At 40.4% G+C, this 27,724-nt stretch overlaps 1 protein-coding gene across 1 annotated transcript in view; it reads right to left on the bottom strand.

The window, feature by feature from the left end:
• Positions 1 to 6,634: 6,634 nt before the first annotated feature.
• The window catches only part of gabrr2a (gamma-aminobutyric acid type A receptor subunit rho2a), a 69,544-nt gene continuing 48,454 nt past the window's right edge, over positions 6,635 to 27,724 (bottom strand). The window contains exons 5-9 of the mRNA XM_084014049.1: positions 19,956 to 20,038; positions 16,351 to 16,491; positions 14,120 to 14,272; positions 9,411 to 9,619; positions 6,635 to 7,001 (exon numbers count right to left, since the gene is read on the bottom strand). Of these exons, the coding sequence (XP_083870175.1) occupies positions 6,666 to 7,001; positions 9,411 to 9,619; positions 14,120 to 14,272; positions 16,351 to 16,491; positions 19,956 to 20,038 (922 nt within the window). The 3' untranslated portion in view covers positions 6,635 to 6,665. The remainder of the gene's footprint in view (positions 7,002 to 9,410; positions 9,620 to 14,119; positions 14,273 to 16,350; positions 16,492 to 19,955; positions 20,039 to 27,724) is intronic.

Below are 27,724 nucleotides of genomic sequence, written 5' to 3'. Positions count from 1 at the left end.
TTGGAAGCTTTGAAACAGCCTTTTGTCAGGGCCATAAAAAAAACATCTCAAACGTTTTGATAATATATCCCTCTAACATCTCAATACGAGGTTCTGAAACGTATCACAAATGTCACTGTAAAACTAAAGAAAGTACTACAGATAGAATGAAAATGTTTCTAAATCAAAAGGCATACCTCGTTCATCATAATCACATTTAATATCCCCCTGATGAATACATTGTAACATTCTTTAATGTCAGTAGCAACTCATGATTGCATACAGTGATAGGCCTACAGAACATTTCAACCACAGGCTTAATGTTTAATAAGATAGGAACAGCTTCCAAAAAGGTAACCTTTTATAAATCTGCATACTGTGACAGTGTGTATGAATAAAGCTGTACTGTGGACACCAAAAAGCATTCAATCACCATCATTATCATTCAAATATCCAAATTTCAAATGTTCACCCAATTGCCATTAAAGAACCATTCATGGCTGTATTTGAATCAAATAGACATATTACGGTTTGCTTGATCTATAAATGGCTACACTGATATATAAAATAATTAGATTTTTCTTAAAAGCTTATAAATACTTTACATTGTTACAATACATTAGCACAACCAGAATATTTCACTGTAATATAATATAATATGAATAAATTATGATTGTTACGTTTTTGTCAATTTTTTTATCCAACTGTGTACATAACCTCAGCTGCAAATACATTTTTTTCTTTTACTTTGATGTGTTTGACTCCAGAAAATGAAAATTTACCACCTCATGAAAATGTTAAGTTGTTTCACTTTGTTAGAACTGCAGTGGCCTTTTGCTATAAACAAGATATCTGAAAAAACAGTGGGGGCAGTGGCTTTGTGCTTAGCATTGTTTCTCCCAACAACAAAGTCCTTACTTTGAATCCACAGGTCAGTTGGGGTCTCAGCCTGCTCTCCTAGAAATGACGGTCCCACACAAAAGTTTTTTAGGAAATGTATTTCTTGTGGATTATGTTTGCTCTTGACATAACACAAGTTAGTTTCAAACAGGCCTCCAGAAGGGAGGAGGTCTGGTGACGGGTCTAAAAACACAGGATGCTGCTCTTCGTATCCCATGTGAACGAGGTACTTTTGTTGCTTTTTTGTTTTGTTTCAATGTCAAAGTCATTTTTTTGTCATCTAAACCTAAAAATCTAGTTTTGTACCACGTTTTGTTTCCAACTGTTTCAAACGGTTTAAAACTGCAACAGTTCAGTCCAGTAAAAATGTTTTTTCCCTAGAAATGGAACTGAGTGCACAGTTTAGATGCATGGGAACATAATTGTGTAGGAGAGTGGGTTGTATCTCTGCAGGGGAAGCAGTTACAGAAGCTAAATGGACAGAAATAAGACATTCATGACAAAAAACACAACATGACATTTCAGAAAACATGAACCTTAAAAAACCAGAAGAGGTAGGTTACTGCTATCTTTTTCATCCTTAAAGGTGTAATGTGTAAGATCTGACCAGAATTAAATGAAATAACATTTTTAACAGAATGTGAAGAGATTACAGTGTTGACGTTATGACAAAGACGTCTATGCATTGTGTTGCAGAGATATCTAGGCAGATGAGCATGCTAACCGACCAGCCACGGTCCGTCCTGTAATACCACTTGTACCTGGAGAGGCAACAGTGCATAGCTGTGGGAAGTGGGGGTGCGGAAGCATCCCCTGCAGGAAAGCACGCGTATTTATGTGTCATACCACTTGTGATCAAAAAAAAAATAAAAAAAAATAAATAAAAACTCTCCGTCCCCCTGTCTATTATGCACTCATATAATGTTACATTAAACCTAGGAGATCTAAACAAAAACAAAACAAAGTGAGTGAGATATCCTATGAGCTAAGCCGCTAAGCTTTATGGTACGACAAATGCAAGTATGCTGTCCTGTTACAGAGGCGTTTCAATAAAATACAATCAATTTTGTACCATTTCAAATAAAGCCTATTTTTATGGATTTCTGGCAAACTACCCCCCACTACAGCACCCCCAACCAAAACTCACTTCCCACGGCCCTGCAACAGTGAGTGTGAGAGGACGAGGATCTGCCCATATCTCATCACAGTATCTTATAGAGAACAAGTAGAACCACATTACAGACTGTACATTTGGCCCATGGGGTGCACAAAAAAACAACTTAAGACCTTCCTAATTCCAACTTCTTGTAGCCATCAGAGACCGTCATCACAAATGGGAAAGAGATAATCAGGCATTTTTTAGTTTGTAAAATATTTTTCTAGTTTTTTGTTTTCTGAAATGCTGATGTGTTTTTCCCCCAACTGTGTCATCTGAAAGTGTATTAAAGTGACTGAAAGTGTCTTAAATGTACTTTTTATTTCATGTTTTATGAATAGTATTTCGCTTCAGTTTTGTTCATTTCTTTTTTCTGAAATCTTGTGTTTTACACCATACACGAAGCCAAAGCACTGAATCCATTTGAGGTAAGTCTCTATTCTCGGCTTTGAATGGACAATGTATTTTCTTCAGGACAGTTTTCATCTTCAGTCTTTAAAAAAAAAAAAAAAAATTATGCTGTGACCTTCTGTTCACATTATTACAGAGGGATGAACAGCTGGCACTGTGCTGGTTAGTACAACTTGAGCACTTCATCCACAGAGATGTCAAAATGACTGGCTTATCAAATTTGACCATCCAGTACAGCAGCAGACAAACATGGGCAGAAAACCCCTCTCACACTTTCTCCAGTGAGAACTCCTCTCTAGTTTTTCCAGTAATAATGATGCAAGAAGCCATAAATCCATTTTTTTTTTTTACATATACAGTATAAACAGGGGGGAATTCAAGCAATCTGTGAGGTGTTTCCACCCGCTCTTATTGCCAAGGCGTCAAATAATGGATAATAAATAATGCAGCTTGGACAGTGCTCCTTGGTGTCTGACACCAACGCTCATTTAACGTGTTTTTGCCACACCCACCTGCTTTATTGTGGGTAGATAAATGTGGTATAAAGAGCAAGATAGTCCACAAAAGGCAGGATGTTTGGGAGATGAACAGGTCAAACAAACGTAGGACTTTCATCCAGAAGACCGCTGTTCGTGTCCGGTGTGAAACATTTTGTCAAGTCAGCGAACACGTTAATGTGAACATCCACGTGACTCATTTGTTGCTCTTTCCCTTATGAAGTGAATGTAAAAATCTGGTGCCGCATGTAGTGGCAGCACTTGTAAATGTCCACACTGTGGGACTAATCAAGTTTTATCTGAAGTGATTTTTTTGCTGAAGTTTATTTTGAAAAGACACTAGAACGTATAGTATATAGTATAGACACATGCTACAAGGGGAATGTAGAGCTTCACAGTTTGAAGCTTTGGAGCACTGACCAAGCTGCATTATTTGATATATTGGAGTGAGAATGTGTTGGATGGGCAGAGACATATAGAACATTTTAATTTTTAAATGCACACACGGGCATGAATTCACAAATGATGAACAACCATAGTTGTTTGATCCCGTGTGAACAGTGTTCATGGCAAACAAGCTTATTGAGATGTGGATCACACTGTTTAAGACACTCTCAGATTGAGTCACAAACAGTATTACAATCATAGCTTTGATCCATTACCAGCTATTTCAAGTGGGTAAGCATGTTTTCATACTGTGAGAAGTCACCGCACATATTCACTCATAGAGAAGTTTAGGGAAACTCATTATCCTACTTGGCAACTGCATCATGGACGAGAAAGTTGATTTCAATGTCCCAAATCTGCACGTGAATTTTATTTCAAAGAGCAAGAGAAATGAATTCGTCTGAAATGATATTGAATGAATGAAATGATGTGAGCTCTGAAGGTGTTTTATTAAGCTCGCTCTTGTTCCTTCTCTTTGCTAACAAGGATAAATGACTACAGTGACCTTCAGAGAAACCTTTAAGATCTTATGACACAGGTATCACTACAGTCCTATTTTGTAGCAATCTGTAGTATTTGGTACATATGTCCGTCAAATGCTAAGGCAATTAGCAGTTAATAAGATGGCTTTTAAGTAGTCCAGTGTTGTTGTTAAGGAATCTTACCAAGAGGCCAGTTTATCAGAAAGTCATTGTAGTCTTAACACATGAGAACAGCTTAACAATATCAAAACCAGTAGGAATCCAGTGAAAAAGACACGATTTGCATCTTCAATGCTACCGATGTTGAGATTAACCAATGTATTTTTAGGCCTGTTATCTCGAGATCATTTCCTCGAAAGATCAAGTGGTGTTGTGGCCCTGAAGTTGGTTATCCAATGATGTCTTTATCTTAAAGGGACAGTTCATCCAATAATCAATAATATATACTTTCCCGTAGTGCTATTTATCAATCTAGATTGATTTGATGTGAATTGTATAGTTTAGTTTTGGAGATATCTGCCTTCTCTCAATACAATGGGACTATGTGGCATATTGTGTCTATGTGACTTCTCCCTTTAAGATATTATTTTTGTTCTCTGTGCATATCAGGGTGCTTCTATACTTCTAGACCACATATTTTTCCATACATTTGAGGTTTGACTGGCACTCTTTTCGTTATATTCTTTTCTGCCATGGTTTAAGGGCACCCGACTAGAAAGTGCCCACCAACTGCTTATCTTGATGCACCTAACTCCCAATATTCCAACTTGTCATCACTCTGAACTCAACTCACTCCCAATTAAATCATATTGTCAGTGACCCTCAGTGACTATCCATCTTTTATATATATATAAATGCGGTTCAAACTTGGTCTACATTTGGATGGACGTGACTTATATGTCAATGAGAGAAATGTTTTGTTGAGAGTCAACTCTGTTTTTATCCATGCTAGCAGTGGAGCTCTATGGAAGGTTCAGGGATTGTTCCTTTTGTCCAGACTAGAGATGATATGGGTGCAATACCAACTCAACTGGATTGATTATTGTATTTGTATTGTACTGTATTTGTGTGTTCTGTGATTTTTGACATGTCAAAGCACTTTGTTAACTGCTGTTTTTAAAGGTGCTATACAAATAAAGTTATTATTATTATTATTATTATTGGCCGGTCGGGTATCAGGTATTTATATCTTTGTATTTAATTGTAACATTTTGTTATCCAACATTAGGAAAGCAACGTTTCATGCTGCAATCACATGGAATGGTGCAAATGACCAGATATCATTTTAGTGGACAGAAGCAGGACGGTGAAATTAGGCAAAGCCAGCAGAACTGGATGTTACACAGCTCCTTCACACAAGGAGTAAGTTGGTCAAGTTTGAAATAGAATATTAAGAGAAAGCTGCCTTATACTAACATAATTACATAAAATAGTAGACGCAAAATAATTGGATTAAATATATTTCACCAAAGCGACAAATCAACATGCAATTTTTGTTTTGCCGTCCTGCTGTAGTCGGACTGTTTCCGTAGCATCCAGAAGGTGCTGACCCTTCACCGTTGCCTGATTCCATGTGAATGTATCAGAAGCGTTAAGCCTGATGTTGCCTTGCACATAATAGAATGATCACTTCCACACAGTGAGGCATACAGCTTCCTAATTAAACACTGGTATAGGATCAGTGCTCGGTATAGCCCAGGTTTTGGTTTCAGGACTAAAAAAGTAGAATCGGAGCATCCCTAGTCCAGAGTGACATATTCTGGCAAATATCAGATCGATTGTCATGCAGTTTTCTACAGACATTCATTTTCCCCAGAGGGTGAACCCCACTGGCTTTGATGATCATATGACTGTATCTAACTTTAGCATCACCATAAGGAGATTTTTGGTTATGAGTGAAATATAACATCACCAGGGGGATTGATTACCATGAACCTCTGCACAGACATTCATGTTCTTGTAACTTTGGTGATCCCGAGTTTTCATCTAGTCTCAATTTCCCCAGCTTTGGTTTATGACCAAATGCCAGCAAAACTAATGACATTCCCATCAGCTGCACAAGTTTCCAAAATAAGATGGTGAACATGGTAAACATTGCCTGCTAAACATCATCAAATGTTAGCATGCTGTCATTAGCATTTAGCTAGAAGCACCACTAAATAAACATGGCTGCGCAGTTGGATGGATTCAACATTAAGTTATAACACCTTCTAGTTTGATAACAGGCTTAAGTTATACTGTCAAAATGTGTTATCTTCACATTAAATAAAGTTGTCATCGCTTTCTGACTCATGGATAATGGGCCTAAAAACCTTCTAATCATGGTTATTCTCAGCTTGAAAATCTTAACAAATACATGTTAATACATGCATATCTCATCCCTATCTATCAATGGTACGAGTCAAATAGAAAAGTGTGCTTTTCTCCCGCCATAGCTGGTAAGAACAGCAGTAATGCGGACAAAGAGCTTTTCAACAGCAGTTGACAGTTAATGAAGCTGAAAAATACTGACTAATTAGCATTAGTAGTTTAGAAAGAGCATTCACATGACTTGTTTCTTTGTTTATAGTTTAGAGCATTAATGCACATTCAAATTGCTGCATGAGGAAAAGACAAATCAAATGTCCAATCAATCCCAAAGTCCCAATGCTGAATTTTTGCACATCTTGCACTTTGCAGAACCAGACTTACAGTACGACAGCACTCTTTGAATTTGTGTCCCATTCGGATGCAGCATTTATATTTCACTGTCTGTGTGTTAATCTGGTCTCAGTGAAGACTCAGGATTGTCTTTCAGCAGTAGACGGACCAATAGATAAGGTTGAAGAAGATGTACGAACCAGGGAAAATCATCCGGGAGTATTTGTCAATGGCATGGGTGTTCTGAATGATGTTGAGGGTACGCAGGCTCTTCTTCTTCTTGGTGGTGGTGGACTCGCTACTCACTGACAGGTGGACCACCATGTGTTCGGGTTTCTCTGAAACCTCGTGCAGCTCTTCTTGCTCCTCCCCTGGTACCATAGGCTCCTCGGTGTAGCCAGCGAGGCTGTTGGTGTCGGCTTCACTGTAGGTACCATCCAGCATGGTCATGGTTCGCGTCTGGGAGATCCCGCAGGTGCAGGGCAGTGACTGGCAGGGAAGAAATACATTATAATCATGACTGGAAATGCAACACAGTTTAGGCAGATTATTAGGCAACCTGATCAAACCTTCCTCAGATGGTTGACTTTGGTTATCAATGCTGACAACTTTTTTGTCCTGCTAATCGTGAAGTCACTCCAACAGTTTGTGCAAGAAAGAATTATCAACAACTACAGGCAATAATACCACAACATTTAGTATGGATATTCATTATCCCCAGAGGATAATCTCATTGGATGATAATGATGTGGCTTTCATAGATGTCAACTTCTTTGAATGCTTTAGTCAACGCTTTTTCAACAACTATACGCAAGTGTGTTGCAAAAATTGAACCTATGAATTTTTACCTAATTTATAACCGTTGCCAACACACAAAACAGGGTCTGAAAGTGGTGTATGTCACTTCCTGTCCAAAAGTTGGGATCTTTCACATCCAGACTCGTGGAGGAATTTGCCCACCTGTATGGATACTCTGCCCCATCTGTACGGACATTTTGGAGACGGGGGGAAATTGTCAACGCAGATGGTGAGAAGGTAAATTGACGCCAGATTGTATAAATTAAATGTAAGAGGATCGTAAAATGAATAATAATGCCACACGTTTGATTTCCCCTTGAAGATCCACTTTATCATAATCATTCAAACCAGCAATTTGTGCTTGTGCTAATGAGCCATAACTATTCCATAAGTGCCTTCAATTGGACAGGACATAAGCCAACTCAAATCATATTCCGCCCAATATTTCATCAGCGCTGCTTCACCATCACATTCACACAGGATGTGGCAGGTGGCAGGATTCAGGAAAGTCTGTCTTACCTTTCCATGAAGCTCAAACAGCTTAAAGTGGCAGTCCGTCTCATTTTCATCTATTTAATTGTCTTTTTAGGTCCTATCTATTAGAGAGTGAGTTAAAACAATGGTGATTGGTCATGTGACCACTAATGAAAGTGCTTGTTCTTGCTGTTTTGCAAATTGCATTATAGAATTGCAGGACAGAGTGGCAATAGTTTTCAATAAAGTTATACAAAGCTCATATAACACTGATTTTGACAGTGACTGCGGTGGTTCTCAACCATTAGTCCTTCCAGGCAAAAATACATAAAAGTTTATTTCATTCACTGAATTAGTTAGTAAGCGTTTTCAATGTGCTCAAACGCGATTGGTGGAGTGGAGTTGAGCATTTTTTGCAGCCGGACGGTGTATTTGGGTATGAGTCAAAATAAACATTTATTGTTGATTTGTAGAAGTACCTACTTATGTAGTTTATCACTAACTAAAGTATGAGCAGAGGAATGTACCATGTCCACTTATTTTTCAGATTAAAGTCCTTTGCACATTGAGTCGTGTCGGTCCAGTTTGCAGCACTTTTGGAACAGCACATCAGAAAGAAGTAATTTTCATCGACCTCGAACAGCGGTTGCAGTATGTCTCTAATCCCAAGCGCCTCGGCAATCGCTGCCACAATCTGCCCTTCATCTCTGCATCTTTATATTCTGTTTGTCACACAGCGCCTTGCTTTGAGCAACGAGGTGGATGAGCTTGTTTGTGGGCTCTACAGTGGCTCTGACTGGCCAAACAACTCTCTAAACAATTTTTGATGGATGATGTAGAAGATCAAACCTGTTCACAAAATCTTTTTGAGAGACGAAAGTTTCGTGAGGTATTTATTTTCTTAACATGCAACGAAAACGGACTCAGAGTGGAAAGGCCTTCACTTCGAACTTTTCACCTGAACAGGTTCTAACTTGCCAGACAGTTATTGCCAGATTTAAGCAGTGAAATATTTGAAAAAGTTGCATATTAAGTGTTTGAAATCATTTCAATATAACATAGAGAATATTGTATAAGTAATATTTTCATGTATCAACACTTTCAAAATAAAAGATACTACTAATTTACAGTCACAAAATGACTGAAGACTGATAAGAATGCTCTGATGTTCATGTTACTTTTGGGGGATTTATGTTGCTTTTATTGTTTTTCAATAAAGTTTATTTTTATTTTTTAGGATTTAAAGGACAGGACTTGTTTGTAATCACTTCCCTTATTCACTCAAAGCCAGACCGAGTTCAACATGCAAACAGGTTGAAAGAAGAATTGTTTTTTTTACCAACTTTTCCCAATCTATCCAGTTAACTTTTAATTCAACTTGTTGTTTCTTTGTTGCTCTTTGTTTCACTGCTCCTCTTGTTTCCTTTATGTGTGCAGGAAGCCTGGCAGATGCTCTTTTAAGAAAAGTTTCCCAGAATCAGAGTAGTTCGAGCTTTTGGAGTCAGGATTCTCTGAACAGCTACAGGGACTGCTCTTGCTCATGAACAGATGCCTCTTGTTTTTGTTAATATCATGCAAATTTGGGGTTTTCCTCACAGCACCCAACAGCATGGAGCAGAAACAAACCTGGGAACGCGCCCGCTCTCTCATCTTGCGCTCGCGGCGGTCCTGTACGGTGGACAGGTAGTTGACGGCGGCGTACTCCAACACGGACAAGAAGACAAAGACAAAGCTGACCCACAGGTAGATGTCCACCGCCTTGATGTAGGACACCCTGGGCATGGACGCATTCACTCCAGTGATGATGGTGGACATGGTCAGCACAGTGGTGATGCCTGGAGAAAAGGTACAACACATTCTGGTTAAACTACAGCAAACTAAAGGTTTGTTTTTTCTCTGAGCAATTATATATTGTTTAAAAAAGGTAGGGGAGGCAACATGACGGTCACAAAGTGACACAGAGCAAAGAAAGCTTTATCGTAGGCGACTGAACCAGAACTTATTAACCCCCAGTTCTTTTGTTGGAAGCCCAAGGATAAACCGGTGAACTCTTCAGTTCACAGATATTTATTCTGGTCACAGGTAAAGTATGGCAGCGCTGGGCTCGGAATGGCAGAGCTCCCACAGGATCTCAGTCAGAACAAGCACAATTTACTGGTGCTGGTTAAAATGTATCTTCTTGGGCTGGGACTGCCCCGTACAGAGGTCGAACTTTCACACAACCGAGTCTCACTGGTCACTTATCTCTGACGTGAGCTTATAGAAATGTCATATGAAACATGTATGGGTGTTGTCCTTCAGGCGTGTATCTATTCTAGCAAACCTACAGAACAAACAGATCAAAGAGGGCCTTGAAGATTCAATGGGTTCCTGCTTATCAGGTTAACTGTCACACTGTTCTAATGAGCACAACCAGTGATTTATATGAGTTCAGTGAAAAAGTGCAAGTCTAAAGTGAACAAAGTAAAAGCCAATTCTAACAAACTGAAGAAGCCTCTTGGATGAGAGGAGAAACAGTTGAGTGAGTTTAAGGAAAGCAAACTGAAGGTTGAAAACCTACCAGAATCTGATTTTGTCTATGTTTCACTCTCACGGTGCAGACCCACTATACTGGGCTGCTGGAGATCAGGAACCAGACCACGTGTTGGGGGGTTGAAGCAATAACATGACCACTTATACAATATGATGCAATGTGGCCCAACAGCCCCGCAATAAATACTCGCTGTGAAGCTCCCGGTTAGGAAGATCTGCAGGTGAGAAGGTATCAGTGTTGGAATAAGTGAGATGTTACCAAAGTAAAAGTAGTAACGCTAGTGTACAAATACTGTACTATACTGTTACAAGCAAAGGTCCCGCATTCAAATGTTAATTAAAAGTACAAATGTTTTAGCATCAAAATATACTTAAAATACCAAAATGAAATGTAATTACTAAACCTCATGGCCCATGTCAGAATAATATGTATTCATTATATTATGGGATTATCATATTTGATGGATTGTGTAACTGTCACTTAATATGCGAAGGATGATCATTTTAACTGACTATTGAGTAGCTTTCAATGTCAAGATGCATCAAAATATAATTCATATTAAATTGTATTTCATATTACTAACCTGAATCTGCAAAGTATTTAGCACATCAATTAAGTGCAGTAAAACTTAGTGTTCACCATACATATATACAGTATGTGGCGCAGCATCACAGAGTCAACACCGAGCGCCACAAATTGATTCTGGGTATTATTTTTTCAACACGATTTTGAAATATAAATATTGTTCTGTTCATTCATCTCCGCATAGCACTCTTTCTCCCAGCATTCTCGTTCACACACACACACACACACACACACACACACACACACACACACACACACACACACACACACACACACACACACACACACACACACACACCGCAGAGAAGACGGCTGGCTGAATTCCCCAATAAAATCCAACTTTGCTACAAGTAGGCTGTGGAGCAGTCACTTAAAATGTAGTAATGGAGCACTCACTGAATATATATTTTTCAGTTATTTGAAAAAGTGTAGCAATCGAGCACTCACTGTATATGTTTTTCACTTATGACACAAAGTCATACAGTGGACCACCTTATATACAGTGGTATTATTTATGATTTAAGAAAGCACGTGTGGCCTTTGTGTGGTAGCACCCCCCCCCCCCCCCCCCCGGGGGAGGCTACCACCACAAATAGAGTAATTGCTAGGAAGTTATGTGCTGATCCAGGAAGCAGATGTGATGAAAGTTGACACGTTTCCATTGGGAAATAAGAAGCGGTGTATTCTGATGCCTTTATGTGTATCAAGACCCAGCAGGCCGTACTGTTGGCCTTACGTGTGGCTGTAAACTAATCAGACGGGATGGAGAGGAATTTGTTTTACTTTCAACTTTTCGAACCCCTTCAACAAACGTCTTACAAAAAACAGCCGGGTTACAGAATGAAATCCCTTCCAATCACTGTAAACACTTCTATTCAAAATGCAAAACCTACCTGGAATCATCAGGGAACACACTTACACACACCAATCACTCTCAGCCTCAGCACTTTGAAACATGGAGGCAGTGAGAGTGAGAGGATGAAGAAGAGAGAGATGAAGAGGAGGCAGACGAGGAGGACAAAGAAGGGGACCTGGGATGACATTGCAACCCGAGCAGAAGACGGGATCAATACAGTTGTTATTTTTGCACTTGTTGTGGAATTCGTCTCATTGTGCCAAAAAAAAGACAAAACCCTAAAATAAAACCGTTGGAGGTAAGCATCTCACTTCTGTGACAAAATGAAAAGTCATCATAACATCAGACACGTAAAAAACAATCACTGGGAAAAACACTTCTATTCAAATGCAAACGCGGCCTGGAAATGACAGCAAACACAGACGCGTTAATTGATTAACGTTGGAAACATGGAGGCAGCGAGAGCGAGAAGAAGAGGAGGAGGAAGAAGGGGACCAGGGATGACCACCTGCTGTGGCAACAAAAAAAGAGAAGACAGGATTCTGTGAAACACCTACTCACATTTCAATACATTTCTTTTTTGTTCGTTGCCACAGCAGGTTTTTCCTGCTTCCCTCCTACTCCTCTGGCTGCAAAACCTACTTCTCACTTGATTTATAGTCTTTATTGCTAGTTTCAAGTCTTCTTCCATGCATGATGTTCATTTAGTGAATTATGTTCCGTTTAGAGTCAAACACACCAGAAGGCAGGGGATGCTTTAGCGCGGTGCTACCTTGTGATTGACAGGTTGCTACCATGACATTGCTACTTGTGCTGCCATGCTACCAATGCAATTAGCTATAGAGTTAGTAGTATTGGAAATGCCTCCGATACTGCCGAAAATGCTGGCATCGGTATCGGCGAGTACTGGAGTCATTTATTAGAAATAGGAATTTATTTACTGGTTAGCTCCGTTAGCTTTGACACAGTTCTTCTTCGCCACTCTTAAAACAGTTGCGCTGTGCTAATAATTATTCCTATATTTATTTAGTTAAGTTTCTGTTGCAGTACTGTTTTATACTGTTGTATTTAAAAATACATTTAAAAATAAATGGCTTCCATTTGCTGTATTCATTCATGTTTTACAAAGGGTTTAACCTGAGCCAGGCCTCACCACAGTGATAATCATATCACAGTCATGCAGGCGTAGTATGATCTTTTTCTTTTTTCTTTTTTTTTAAAAACACACTGGTATCGGTATCGGTACTCAGTATCGGCCGATACCCAGAGCACGTGTATCGGAATCAGTATCGGGAGGGGAAAATGGTATCGGAACATCTCTAATTAGCTACTAAGATGACTTTAACACTTAGCTGTAAAGGTGACCTTGAATTATGAAGCTAACTATGTTAACAGCTTTACACCAGAAACTAGATGGATCTGGATCCAGTGAGGTCGCTGCTTGTTGTGTTCATCAGATCCTCCACCAAAGCGGTCGTCCATCAACCAGCAGATGACTCCAGCAGGGACGAAAATCCGACTTTTCATGCAGTGACACACTTCTTATATGAGTGATTGTACTGACTTCCAAGTCAGTACAATCATACATTTTTAAAATAAACTTTTATTATTATTACTATTATTACTATTATTACTATAATTATTATTATTATTAGGGTAGCTTCAATGAGTAACTGACAGCTTCACTGACTACACTTTCCAATAGCTTGCCCAAAACTAATAATATATAATAACAAGGTTGGGGTTATTATTTTTCTTTCTAACTTCACTACTCTGCTCTCAGTTCCAAAACTATTATATTGATTCCTACTGAAAACGTACATCTTTCATGAAGAAAAATAAATCCCTCAGGTATTTACTTAATAGCTCCTCACTATATTTATTTAACAAGCATTCCTCAAACAGGAAGAACTAGTGCATTTGTTGGGGACTATTTTCAGCAGTGGATTAATACACATTTGGTGCTCCTGTGAGTATTTGTGGTAGACTGATGGAATATGTGGGATTGAGACAGAATTGGGATGGGAATATGGTTATATATTGATCTTAAGAGAAGAGAAAACCAAAAACAATCTGCAGTAAAGATCAAATATCTAAAAATATCACACCCTAACAACTGATTTTAATAAGAAAAATGAGATGAGAGGATTTCAGTGAGGGGAGAAGCAACAGCCCCAATAGAGAAAATAATTCAAAAGAGAAATGGGAGTGTGGGAGGTTTATGTGTTCACACAGACATGTGTGTCTCCCAATTGGTGGAGGCATGTCACAGTCAGCTTTCATCATTTTGCAGTCAGATTTTCCTCAGCCACGACAATCGCTTCAAAGGACATTCAACGAGGGATTTTTCTTTTTTCTTACCCAGGGAAACTCTAGCCGGCACGGCCCGGCGGTCGATCCAGAACGACACCCATGAAAGCATCACCATGAGCGTGGCGGGGAAGTATGTCTGCAGCAGGAAGAAGAAGATGTGGCGTCGCAACGTGAAGTTGATGTAGAGCCTATTGTACCAGCCTGCAAACACAGCAAGAGACCTGCTCAGAGGAGGCGGGGACAACAAGACTCAATGCAGGGACGAGTCACACAAAATTATGTCAACATTTCCCAGTTCTGATATTCACGCAAATTTACTTATTATACATTTTTAATGAATGGCTTACATGAATAACTAGGGGTGGGTAAAAATATCGATACAGCAATATATCGCGATACTTTGCCGCCCAATACAATATCGATTTTTCAACTCCAAAGATCGATAAAAAAAAAAAAAAAAGATTCATGTTAAGATGCGTTGTGAATGCAGTACTTTATCCTTTTTCATTTTATTTTCAATATTTATTCCGGTGAATTTCATGGGAATTAATCAAATGTAAGGATGAAATCAATGTAATGAGTCCTTAAAAGGTGCTGGAGCTAAATCGGTGACCTTTGACCTCAACAAGAATGTAGATGTCACATTTGCCGGAATTAGTCCATACACATTAAGAAACACAAATAAAATAAATACAAAAAATTATTTAAAGATTTCATGTTATTTAAAGTGATGCAAAATTTTTGTTCATGTCTACTGACATTCATTACACTCCTGTCTGTCTGAAGACGATTCAAAGTACTGCAGCAGGGAACACGTGACTCCAGTGTTGGTGTCTTCCCATTGGCTGCCAGTGGATTCTTTGCTTCAATATAAAATAGGTGTTTTCATGTATTTGGAACAATGTGGCAAAGGCACCAAGTACAATTCAGAATTGTTGTTCATTCAGTCATGAGTCAGAGACTCGATGAATATTTATTAAACCTACAGCAATTTACTATCAGGACTAGAACATTTGGCATCAAAACAATTTCTCTAATAAGTTTGGTATTTACCAGATGCAAATGTGCACAGCCTCAGCTCATCTGATTTACATAACCTGCTACCAGTTAGGCTCTGATGCTGGCTGAAACATTTCAAATACACATTCACAGTAGAGATAATATAAAATCCTTTGAGACTTTCAATACATTCATCTTGTTCACGTTTTAATTGAACACAATATTTTTCTCTGATAAAACGGTAGAAACTGTAGATTTTACACCAGCTTTACGTTGACAGTAAATTTCAGATGCAACCTTCTCTTTCACTGCGACACTATTTGTAGAAATACAAAAACGTGACTTGGTTTTGGGAAAGACCTTGGTTTGGATTGAAATACGTTCTTTGTGAAGGTTACATTGCGATGTGGGTTACAATTACGACTCTTGTGACCCATCTATCCCCCCGACCTCCCCCTGCACTTTGTCGCCCTGTAACACCACCTCATTTCCTAATTTGCTACAATTCTTGCAGCTGCTAAAGGGCTTTTTCTCATGACTCAGTTTGATTGTTACAGAAAAATCCACTACAAATGTCCTCGTTAGAACCTTTCCAGCGGTGGAGCTAAAAATATAAAGCTTGTCCTGAAGTTAGAGCTCGTCATGGGGTCAAAGTAGTTTACTCAGTGGCTGCAGGCAGACATGACTGCAGCCATGATTCAGTCAGACAAAATAATTGCTATTCAAGTCATGATAAACAAGAATATTGTCCAGTTTGCGGGTTACAGCCCCGAGTGCTCCGATTACAACTGGTACCACTGATGCCTTTACTCTCCGCATCTTTTCTAGCTCCTCTGTCAGCTCTTGGTATTTTAAAGCTTCTTGTGTTCCTTTTCCTGACGTTGCTGTCTCTTGTTAGAGCTCCATCTATCACTACTGCTGTGATCTGCTGTTAGTCCACCTCCATGATGGTTGGTCAGCCGTCACCAGTTCATCAGTCTGGATCTGGAAGTCCCACAGGATCTTAGCTTGGTCATTCTCAACCACCTTTCGTGGTGTCTTCCATTCTGACCTCAGGACTTCCAACCAGAGACCATTGATCCCACATCTTCAGCATATATCCCGTCAGTGAGGCAACCCTTATATATGAATTATTTATGTATGTATGTTTGTATATCTTAATAGCCCCGATGGTCCTATTTCTTTTTGTAATGTTATTTGGCACCAATAAAAGAAGGACATAATTTGTGAATTATTTGTCCCAAACACTGAGCTCTTGTTGCGGTGTACTGTGGGTGTACCTGTGCTGCTGTAGAAGGCCAAGCGAGATGTGGTGTGGAACTTCTGGATGAGGAACTGTGACAAGGAGATGCGATCGTCGGTGCTAAGAGACTCATCGCCGCTTTTCCAGTACAGCATCAGGTCCTCATCCGTGTAGGCATCTGCAAAAATAGCACACAGTCCAATCAAATCCAGTCACAGACACGGTCAGATTCTCATAACTAATCATCATTTATTTTAATTATGTCTGTGTCTTCGGCAGCTGATAAGTATTCGTGTGTCTTGGTTCGGCTGATTAGAAGGCACTTGTGAGAAAAAAGGAACAGCTTTAAGCCAATAACCAAGCAGCAGCCTGAGGCAGAAGTAAACACCCTGCACCACGAAACTAGCAGTGAAGGAAAACAGCAGTTACAGTGAAGAATTGTAATGCCAACAGCGTTTAAGGTCTAATTATTTGAGGCCGCCTCCCCTTAATGCACGCCCTCCAATGGAGCAGCATGACCGGCCTTCATCTGTGACGGTCAGCCAGGTAACAACAGTGTTTGTCCTGTGCCTTGGCTTTGTCTAGCACTGCTGTCAAATTGAACCACTATTACAACTTAGGCAATAGCACACCATTAAGCTACAGTTTGTCCTGATTGCTAAAACACTAAACCCCATTCCCTGAACCAAAATTCTCAGTGGCCTAAACTCATTTTTGGAATCAAACACTCTTTCGGCCAAACCTTAAACACTGTTCAGGTACTTAGGACACAATTTGCCAAACTCATCTGCTCTTTTTTGCTAAACCGTAAACAAATTCTCAGTCACTTAAAGTCCCAGTCGGCAACATTTTTTTGATCATATTCACTGAAGCCGACACTATGCTCCGATAGAACAACATAAATCATCCGGTTTTAGAAAAAAAGCGCGCCTCTACGCGCCTCCACGTGCACGTAGAGCCTGTTGTTTGTTTTGCGAAATATCAACAAAGATCATCCTGTCCAATCAGCATTCAGGGCTGTGTTCGTGCACACAGAGCCCCTCTTCCCTTGGGTCATACCACTATCACAGGGGGGAGGCCGAGGGAAGTAGGAACAAGCTTCTAATTCCTCATTAAAAACCGAAATGAGGAGGTCCAAAACAACCAAGGAAAAGAAAACACCGGTGGAAAAGAAGGAAAAAAAGAAAGATTGCGACGGTGCCCGTGATAAAACCAGAGTCAACCTCCGAGCCGCGTTTCAAAGGTGGCGTGATCTAAGGGATTTCAAAGGGCACTAAGTCGAGGGGGAGGAGCTCGGTGGTCGTGGGGGAGGAGCATGAGAGTTGTAAACATTCAAAATCTGACGGAGTGCCCTCGATCCGCCAGACTTGCCGACTGGGACTTTAAACACATTTCACACTGTGATACACTCGTGTTGCAACATTGTACACACAGCACTGGCAGCCAAAATGTGAACACAACTTTACCACAGCTGTCATCTTTTACACACAACAACTCAAAATTGAACACACATGTTTCTAATGATGTCATCAGCCCAATTGGGCAGGATGAAAGTCAGTTCAGAGGGCAGAGGTGGCACATGTGCATCCATCTCCAATGGACAGAAACATACAGAGGCAGAGGAGGAAGAGTTCGTGTGAGAGTTGGTGGACGAGGAGGAAGACGCCGAGGAAGACCAAGAACAATCATTACATAATATATTTGTAATTGTTGTGTGTATGATCTGAACACATCGTTTGGTTTTAAACACAGGATAGCTGGTTTTGAGGTGATAGTTTGATTTTGATAGAAAAGGTTTTTAGAAAATGGGTGGAGGTTTTAGCAATTGAGAAAAACGGTGATGACTGTTGATCGTTATTGTTGGTTAATTTTTTATATTTTATAAATTGCCATCTTATGTGTGTTTGTTGATCGGGTGGATTGGCTAAGCTAGCGGTAGCTTACGATGCTAACAACCGGCATTTATGCTAGCTAACTATCCATAGCGGTCATAGAGGAAGTAATCACTTAGCTTGACCCAGAAGTTTGCCGTTGCTATGACAACAAGTGAAAGCTACCGCTAGCTAGGCCAAACCACCCGATCAATAAACACCCATAAGATGACAATTTGGCCCATATAAAATGAACCAACAATAACCATCAACAGCCATCACCCTAAGGACCTTAGCAAAGCTTATCCATCCCACATGTTGGGATGGATAAGCTCCTGCAGCCTCAACCCTACCTGCCACCTGTATGCTTTCTGCAGCAGCTTCAGACTGAAAGTTACTCAAGTCTGCAGCTACTGACACGTTGTTCCCCTGTTCCTCTTCATCTATTTTCTACATTCTCCGCATCCAACTCGACACTGGATGCCACAGCAGGAGCGCCCACCAGAGCACAAGTGAATTACACCAAGCTGTATTCACTGTATGTAGTGAGACACGCGTCAGCTGGTTCAGCAGCTGGACGAACCTGGTCACACATATCAACGTATGCACAAACGTGCTTTAACTCACATGTTGAATGTGAGACAGTAGAGTCTTTAAATCAATTCAAGGTAATAACAGGCAATAGTTGTAAATCATAAAGTCAACTATATTAACAGGTGTCAATATTTAAATCATCAATAAAGTCATATAATGTAATGCTACTTCTTGTTCAATAATTCAGTATTTTAATGGAGGATGGAATTAATTCATTTTTGCCTGCAATTTGTCATTCTGATGCGTCTGCCTGAAGGCAACACCGTCTTTACAAATCGCCTGCTGCAGCGTGTTGGTGGAATGACAAGCATTGGGCAGAAAGGCTTTTTAATTGTATTTTTGCTTTTAATGGATGGCCCTGGACTGCATATAAGAAGTGGATTTAGAGTCAAATGGACCGTAAAGCAGAGTCGGCTTTAGGGGGTGGCTACGTTGTGATAGATCGCTACCACGGAGTGGTATTTACGGAAGAGGCACGTAAGACAAAATACTTCTGGTGATGTATTTTTCAAGTCTGATCTTAATTCTTCTCTCTCCTTTTTATGACTTAAGAAGATATAGAAAAACGGTGTTGTCTGGTATAATGATCAAATGTGCAATACTAACTAATACAATTAAAAGCATTCAGGTTTTCTTCCATTTGAGTTTTAATTTCTCCATCCTCTCGAAACACAAGGTTAAATATGTGTGTTAGAAAGTTACGTAACATCACTGCAATATCTTTCTTTCGCTATAAATGTGATTTATCAGCGTTGATCTCTTTGAGGGAAATGTGAACGCTTTTAGAAAATGGGCTGGTGGGACACTTCAGCCCCGGTGTAACATTACATCATCCACCATTTAGAAAAAACATTCTGATATATGAAAAAAAAGAGAAACAACTCAGAAAGTTTATAAGCACTTTTCCCCCATCTGTTTCCACTGACAAATAAAACAAAAGTAAAAGAAAAATGATCTTCTTAGAAAATGGATCACCACAATTTACCTTCTCACATACCTCTCAGGGCTTCTCTAAATTTCCCTTCAAACACTGTCATAATTAATACATCTTGCTGAATGTTTTCTCCCCTTCAATGAGAGTAAAATGTGAACACTGATAATTTAACACAATGAATGAATTCTGTTCTGTCTGACCAGGATTATGAACTTTAGAACCATGAAGGAAACATTTACTCACAACTCTCCAGCTCCAACGAGCACGTCTGAGAATCCAGAGGAAATCGGCTGAAGTCCATGTTACACGCTGCCGTCACTGTCACTCTGTTCAACAACACAAACAACAACAGACAGTATATTTATTAATGGCACTGACGTAATCACATGGTGACTGGAAAAGACATAAGAATGAACATCTTTTGTGTGTTATTCCTAGTTTTTGTATCAAATTGAAAAGGTGTAGTTTTTAAATGTTCATTAAGGCCAAAATGTCTAATCAGGAGCATATGAAGTAACATGCTGTGGTTCTGCTAAAGCTCCCTGCTAAAGCAACTGAAAACATTCATGTCATGTCAGTAGTAATTGCAGTAAGAAATTCAAATATAAAAAGTATACAATACAATTTGTTACAAAGCTAAAAAATTAACAATTTGTGCAAATAAAGAAATAGCAACTTCCATTGCAACATTCTTTTTGAGAAGTTTGTTGCTCTTTCAGTTGAAGATGTCACAAAGTTCAATCCGTGCAAATGTTGAAGGAACTTCAACTTCATCAAAACACTTTTGGAGACATTTGTCACTAGATTGCTCTTTCAGTCTGTGTGCTTTTTAAAGAAACAGATAAAAAAGAAATAAAACTTTGCTACAAAGTCCAATCTGGACGAAAAAAAACCCCTTCCAATTACACTTTCTTTTTGTGACATTTGTTGCTACAGCAGTCGGCGTACTTTTTCAACAAAGAAAAACAATTTGCAATCAAAGACAATAAAATTCCATTTCTGCAAAAATAGACCACATGCAGATATTTGGCAAGAAAGTCTCTTTGTGAGAACTCAAGTCTTCTCATCCCACTTTAGCCTCAATCAGCATATTTTCCACTGCACAACTTTTCAAAACTGGGTTGCAGACGTGATAATGTCACTATCAAGTCATGTTCAGCTTTTGAGCGTCTGAGATAGACGTAGGATGTGGCGGAGGGGAGCAGAAAGCCCAGTCAGTGGATGCTCCGTCTACCATGTCACATGTTACCTCCATGAACCGGTCCTCTTCAGTCGAACAGAAATCAGCAGGTGTTGCTGCACTGATTGACACACTCTTGTTCTGGAGGTATTTCTAAAAAAATGGATATGCTCCTCAACACATTAGCTGTGCCCCAATTCAGCGTCCATCCTTCGGAGGCTGCATTTGAGGATTGAAAGTGTCACAGCGGCTGAGACAAGGCTGTCCCATTTCACAGACTACTTCAAATGCAGCCCAGACATTCGGCCTCCTTTTCCCGATTCAGAGGATGCAACTGATGGATCCTTCACGGCCCAACTTATTCCAAGATTCACAGGGCGCCATTGTCCAATGGATTTTATACAACACAAGCGGCTCAGCAGAGGAGATGCATGGGAATACACTCATGCATGGTGGTGAAGCATATCCTCCATCACAAAATCAAAAGAATAAAATATGATCTCTGGCTCCATTTTAATCATGTAACGTTAGTTACCTCATCTATGCTCTTTCTTGTCAACAGCAGCTGGTTGCTAGGCGACTGGAGTGAAAAAGCTGATGCAAACGGGAAATCCTTGACCTAATGCTAATACTTTTACATGCATAACCTAAAGTACTCAAAGATGCTGCGTTACAAGCTGTGGTATAGACTTCCTGTTCCTAAGTGGGTGTGGTCATACCATCTTCCAATCTCCCCCCCACCTTAATGTGAATGTTGTATGCAAGCAGACTGTGTTATATTTGCATAATTACACATCTAAAGGCCATATTTAGCATTATGAAAATGTGTAAGCTAGGGCTTTAGTTGGTTGCCAGATTTGCCAGATTGTGTTGCTGAGATGGAGAAAAGTCTCAGACAAATTTCCTGTCAATTTGTCTGAAAAATGCCATTTTAGTCCAATATTTTGTTTGGTCCAATATTAACTTTGGTAACCATTTGTTTCAACTGCAAATGTGCAGTTTATCTGCTTTTTCTCATCAGATGCAGTTTTCACTTGAATCATTTCACATCAATCTTTTGTAGTGCAGCAAGTCAAGACAAGACTGATCATCACAAAGAAATACACCAAAAGACTGAGTAAAAGCAGTGGACGTAGTCATCGTGACGTCATCCTTGGTACAACGGTTTTGAAGACTCGAGGTTGGCATTTTTTGCCGTCTCCATCTTGGAATATTTGCAACCAATGAACGGAAGTGACCATATTTCGACTGCGGAGGATTGTCAAGTGGATATGATGAACACAAGTAGAGTGGCACCCCGAGCAGCAACCTTACTGCTTCTGGCTCCAAGTATGAAGCTGGTAACAAAGTTAGCTTCCATAATTCAAGGTAAACTTTACAGCTAAGACTAAAAGTCACCTTAGTAGCTAATTGCATTGGTAAGTCTGCAACCTTTCCTTTTCGCTGCCACAGTCTGTGCAAACACCCACTCCCGTTCAGCTGTCACTCTACTTATTAGCACAACAGCAGATCCTCACACAGCGGGTCTGATTTGACAAAGCAAACCGTCCTTGCTATCGGTCTCCTCTTCTTCTTGTAATGCAAACCGTCTGCCTTTCAGTTTTGGTAGGACTTGTTCTTTGGGGCCATTTGAATCTTTCAACTTTGTCACTGGATGGGACACAGCCTTATACTGTATGTGTTTTTTTGCACTTGGCTATTCTGTACGCCACTATGATGTCACAAAGAGTGGCTTATTTGCGTGACATGAGTGTCTTCATTTGTTTTCGGACACATTATGCACAGTGATCCTCCTCATCTCCCACCTCATTAAAGAGGGCCTAGTATGCTGCCTTTCTGGTGCATACTTTCAGGTCTATATTTACAGTTACTACCAGAACATGTTTACATGTTTTAATGCTAAAAAAAAAGCTTTTTCCCATCCTGGCTGTGTTGCAGTAGCTGTTCTCCCCCTCTCACTGAAAAGCTACTGTATGTTTGACCTCCTGCCCCTCCCTCCCAAAGAGCCCCATCTTGTTGCTATTTAATATTTTAATGAAGGATGGAAATCATTTTTGCCTGTGATTTGTTATTCTGATGCATCTGCCTGGAGGCAACACCTTCTTTGGGTTGGTGGAATGACAAGCATGGGGCAGAACGGCTTTTAAAATATGTTGCTTGTAACGGATGGTCATAGACTGCATTTAAGAAGTAGCAATCACAATGTCATCCATTGGTACAAAGGACATTTATGCTTGCACAGAGGAAACGGTGGCTTCTCAACACGACAATGCCATGCTCCGCTCGTACTACCTTTGTTTGAGGTTGTGCCAAACTAGCAGCTGGAGACATATTTGAAAAATTGTTACTTGGTGAAATCACCACTTTACAGAAGAAAAAACAAGATTTTAATTGCGGCGTTTGAAGCCTGTTTCCTGTTTCTGTTGGGGACAGTCACTGCCTTTGGATATGGACTTTAAGCTCTGTGTTAGTTTTGGAAGCATCATCTTTTTTTCTTGTTGTCTTGACATGAAACCTTTGTGTCATCAAAACATTAGTTTCCCATCACATTTCCCCCTCCTGCCATGCCTCTGTCACCCACACTTTAAGAACGACACAGCTGGGTGTGAATGTCATCAGTTGGCAAAATGGAGGATGAAAGTAATGGCTGAAAGGATAACTCTTCTTTATTGAAACTGGCATATTTTTTTTGTTAAATTAAATGTATAGAGGTATAGAGAAAATTCCCTCACGATGTTAGATGGAAAAACCCATTGTAACTTGGTGAATAGATCGGAGCAAGGGGCAACCTCCAGTTCTGAAAAGTGAAGCCAAAGTTCCATCACGGGGAAACTTCTCCGGTCACAAAAATAACTTTGATTGCATGGAAGTCTTTGAGAAAATGACCCGACATCTCACATCTTTATTATATCACTAAACATTTTAAAAGGAGTTCAGCCGTGCAGAGGATGTTAGAGGGGCAGGGGCTATACACTAATTTCACAACATTGTTAAAGGGATACTAAAATACATGTAGTATATTTCAAACAAACCTGTGACTGAGGTTGGTTCAAACACAGGTACATGACAGTTAAAGTTGCAGTCCGTAACATTTTTCATCAATTTAATTGTCTATCAAAGAGTGAGTTAAAACAATAGTGATTGATCATGTGACCCACTAATGAAAGTGCTTGTTGCTCCTTTGCCCAGAAATAGGATCTCCGTGTCTGTGGCCACATTCCCACGCAAAATTCAAAATGAGTTTTAGCTTTTTCACGTCAGTCAGCAGCGGTCGGTCTGAAGGTGGAGCTACACACAGAAGTATGATGCGTTTAATTGTAATCGGAAATCGGTAACTTCCAACTGCTGAGTCAGGCTCCCTCTAGTCTAAAGTGACCAGGTACATTTCATTACTGCTGACTCACAATGGAGGATCAACAGGCAGAGAAAGAAGACCATTCAACTTCCAGTCCAAGAAAAAGAACCAACAAACTAATGGAAGTGAAGAAGGAAAGTCATCAAGAAGCAAAGTGACCATCAACGAGGGAAAAACACGGACCTCCTTTCAGTGTGGAGCATTTGAAGGCATCACGCAGATGAGAGACAGTCGACACTGTTGGTGAGGGAGATGAGTCCCAGAGGCTCGCCTGCAGTTCCATCTAGTGCCAGAGAGGCCGCTAGAAGCAACGTATCTCAAATCTTACAGACTGTCACTTTAATGATATACTGGATTTCAGTTAATTCTCCTCACATGTTTTCTTGCCCTCTGTCTTGAAAATGCTCATCTTAATAATACTAATAAAGATGCATTTCCTCTGGCTGCATGGCTGCCTCTATCGCTTCCAGGTTTACCTTACCTTATTGTCTCTTCTTATCACCTCCCCATATAGAAGGCATATGCCTAATTGCTTAAATAAGAATATGGTAATATTGTTGACACTATTAATGTGTGCCAACAATGCTTTTTATAGATTTAGGACATGGAGCTCAGTTTTGGTCTCTTAATCATGAGATTATATTAATAGCTCAGCTCCAAAATGGAAAGAATCTGTTAAAAAAACAAAACGTAAGGAATTGGGAGGCACAGACATACGGAGCGTGTAACCAAGTGCTTGGTTGATGACTTTTAAGCAAAAGCTCAGTGTAGTTTGTCTTAAAATAATAACGACAAACTACAATCATGAAATTGAAAGGAAATCAGAGTCATAGTATGATTAATCCAAGACTACATATAAACGGTTCAACCTCCCGATGAATTTCTCCAACACAGAGCTCTTCCCTGCACTGTTCTCTGTCGATCACTATCTGCAGCCGGTCCCAGGACATGGGAACATTGTTCAATTCAGTAGATGACATGATGTGATACAAAAACTTGACGGTATTCCACTGATTCCCTTAACAGCTAAATGTAGCCTTGCCTCCTTTCACACAGTGCTCCAGGATGTAGGGAGGGAGGTTATGGGCATCGCCCAGGAGCACCTGATATTTGGATTTGATCGATATTTCTGGGGACAGGGCAGGAATTTATCTCTTAATTAAAAAATGAAATCCCATGAGGAAAAAGGGCACTTTGTCTCTACAAGGGCAGGGGCTCAAGCCTCAAGTGTATCCATGTATGCTCGTGCCTTGATGTTCAATTAGTAAATTAGGTTTACTAACCCACACCCTAAAGCAGGGTATGCAGGTAAGCAGGGTATGCTTTAGGGTGTGGCTCCGTTATAATTGACACTTCACTGCCACGTTGCTGCAACCCAACACAGTTTCCCGGCTGTTCCTGACATTTTTTTAAATCTAGTGATTAATGTACATATTTTTTTCATGTTCCTCAGGTCGACTTTCAGTTGGTACAACATTACACAACAAAAACCGCATTAGGTTTAGGGAAAACATAATAGTTGGGCTTAAAATGAATATTTAGGTTAAAGCAACAACTCCACCCACCATAGTCTTTCTCAATACAGTGCATCCGGAAAGTATTCACAGCGCTTTACTTTTTCCACATTTTGTTACAGCCTTATTCCAAAATGGATTAAATATTTTTTTTTCCTCAAAATTTGACAAACAATACCGCATAATAACAATGTGAAAGAAGTTTGTTTTAAAACTTTGCAAATGTATTAAAAATAAAAAACTATGTATTCACAGCCTTTGCGATGACACTCAAGATGAGTTTGCCAAAAGGCACCTGAAGGACTCTCAGACCATGAGAAACAAAATGCTTTGGTCTGATGAAACAAAGATTGAACTCTTTGGCCTGAATGCCAAGCATCATGTCTGGAGGAAAGCAGGCACCGCCCATGACCTGGCCAATACCATCCCTACAGTGGCAGGAACTGGAAGGTTAGAGGGAAAGATGAATGCAGCAATGAACAGAGACATCCTTGATGAAAACCTTCTCCAGAACGCTCTGGATCTCAGACTGGGACGATGCTTCTTCTTCCAAGAGGACAACGACCCTAAGCACACAGCCAAGACAACAAAGGAGTGGCTACGGGACAACTCTGTGAATATTCTGAGTGGCCCAGACTTGAACCCGATTGAACATCTCTGGAGAGATCTGAAAATGACTGTCCACCGACGCTCCCCTACCCTCCAACCTGATGGATCTGGAGAGGTCCTGCAAAGAAGAATGGGAGGAACTGCCCAAAGATAGGTGTGGCCTTCCAACATGCTCAATTTCCCAACAAGGCATCACCATAATTGTCATTGGTCTCTGTTTCTGCAATGTTACTGGTTTTATTGTGTTTGACATTGTGGTCAATAGAATTCACAATGTTCTTACAGTTTCTTTGTGGCTACTTCAGCATAGGAACAATTAGGGTGTTGGGGACCTAACCGTTAGGACTACACAATGCGGCCTACAAAGCCTACACATGCGGCCAGAACAAAGGGACAAAGCTGCGATTATATCGCCGCTCGTGGAGCCGACTCATCACGTCCCCCGCTGACGCCGGGGCCCACGAACTACCGCCGCGTTACGGAACGCCGTCATTGCCAGGACGGACTCGCAGCTTACGCAACGACACCAGTAAGAGGCTATCAGTCTGGGCAGAGACATAAGTGATAGTGTAGGATATGCTTGTAATTCTTGTTAACGTGTTTTGAAGTTTTGATCACGGACCGCCGAGTCCGGTGCTTTCCGTGTTGTATTTGAATGCTGATTGTGTACCCACGCCGCTGGGTTGATTTCTGTAAACAGTGCTTTTGACTAAACCTCAGCCATACTCGCGAGCCCGGTAAGCGTCTACTACCAGTTAAGAGACCGGTCCCGTTGAATGGACGCCAGTTCATTCACGCGCCCGTGTGGTAGTAACACGCCTCCCGAGCCTTAGAGTATTGCGCACGCATTCTCCCCCTCTCTTTGTTTGTGTCCCGCTAACGCACATACACACATTTGCCGCCCGCACATATCCTCCGCCAGCTGTTTCCAACTCCGGAAGCTAAGGACATAGCTCCACCTCTCGCTCTCTCTCTCTCTCTCGCTACTCCATCTGACGTCAGTGGCTCCGCCCCTGAACGCTGTGAGGAATAGCTCCATCTGGTGGCCGCACATAGCCATCTCTCCCTCTCTCTCGCTCTCTCTCTCTCTTGACACACACACGCACGCACACGCACACACACGCACGCACGCACACACACACTCCACGTGTGTCTCTCCTTCTGTTTAGCTTAGTTTTGTGTGTTAGGTAGTTAGTTAATAAGGCTTTATTACCACAGGGTGGTGCCCCGTTTATTCATGATTATATCATGATAATATATTAAATATAATTATTAATATCGATAATCATATTGACATTAATAATTAGCTGTTGATAACCAAATCTGCTCCTGCTACAACCCCAACAAGGGTTAG

The sequence above is a fragment of the Eutrigla gurnardus genome, assembly GCF_963514095.1.
Source record: "Eutrigla gurnardus genome assembly, chromosome: 7".
NCBI classification, from domain to species: domain Eukaryota; kingdom Metazoa; phylum Chordata; class Actinopteri; order Perciformes; family Triglidae; genus Eutrigla; species Eutrigla gurnardus.
The sequence above is the reverse complement of the archived record's forward strand: the minus strand, read 5'-3'. Positions and strand labels throughout refer to the sequence as shown.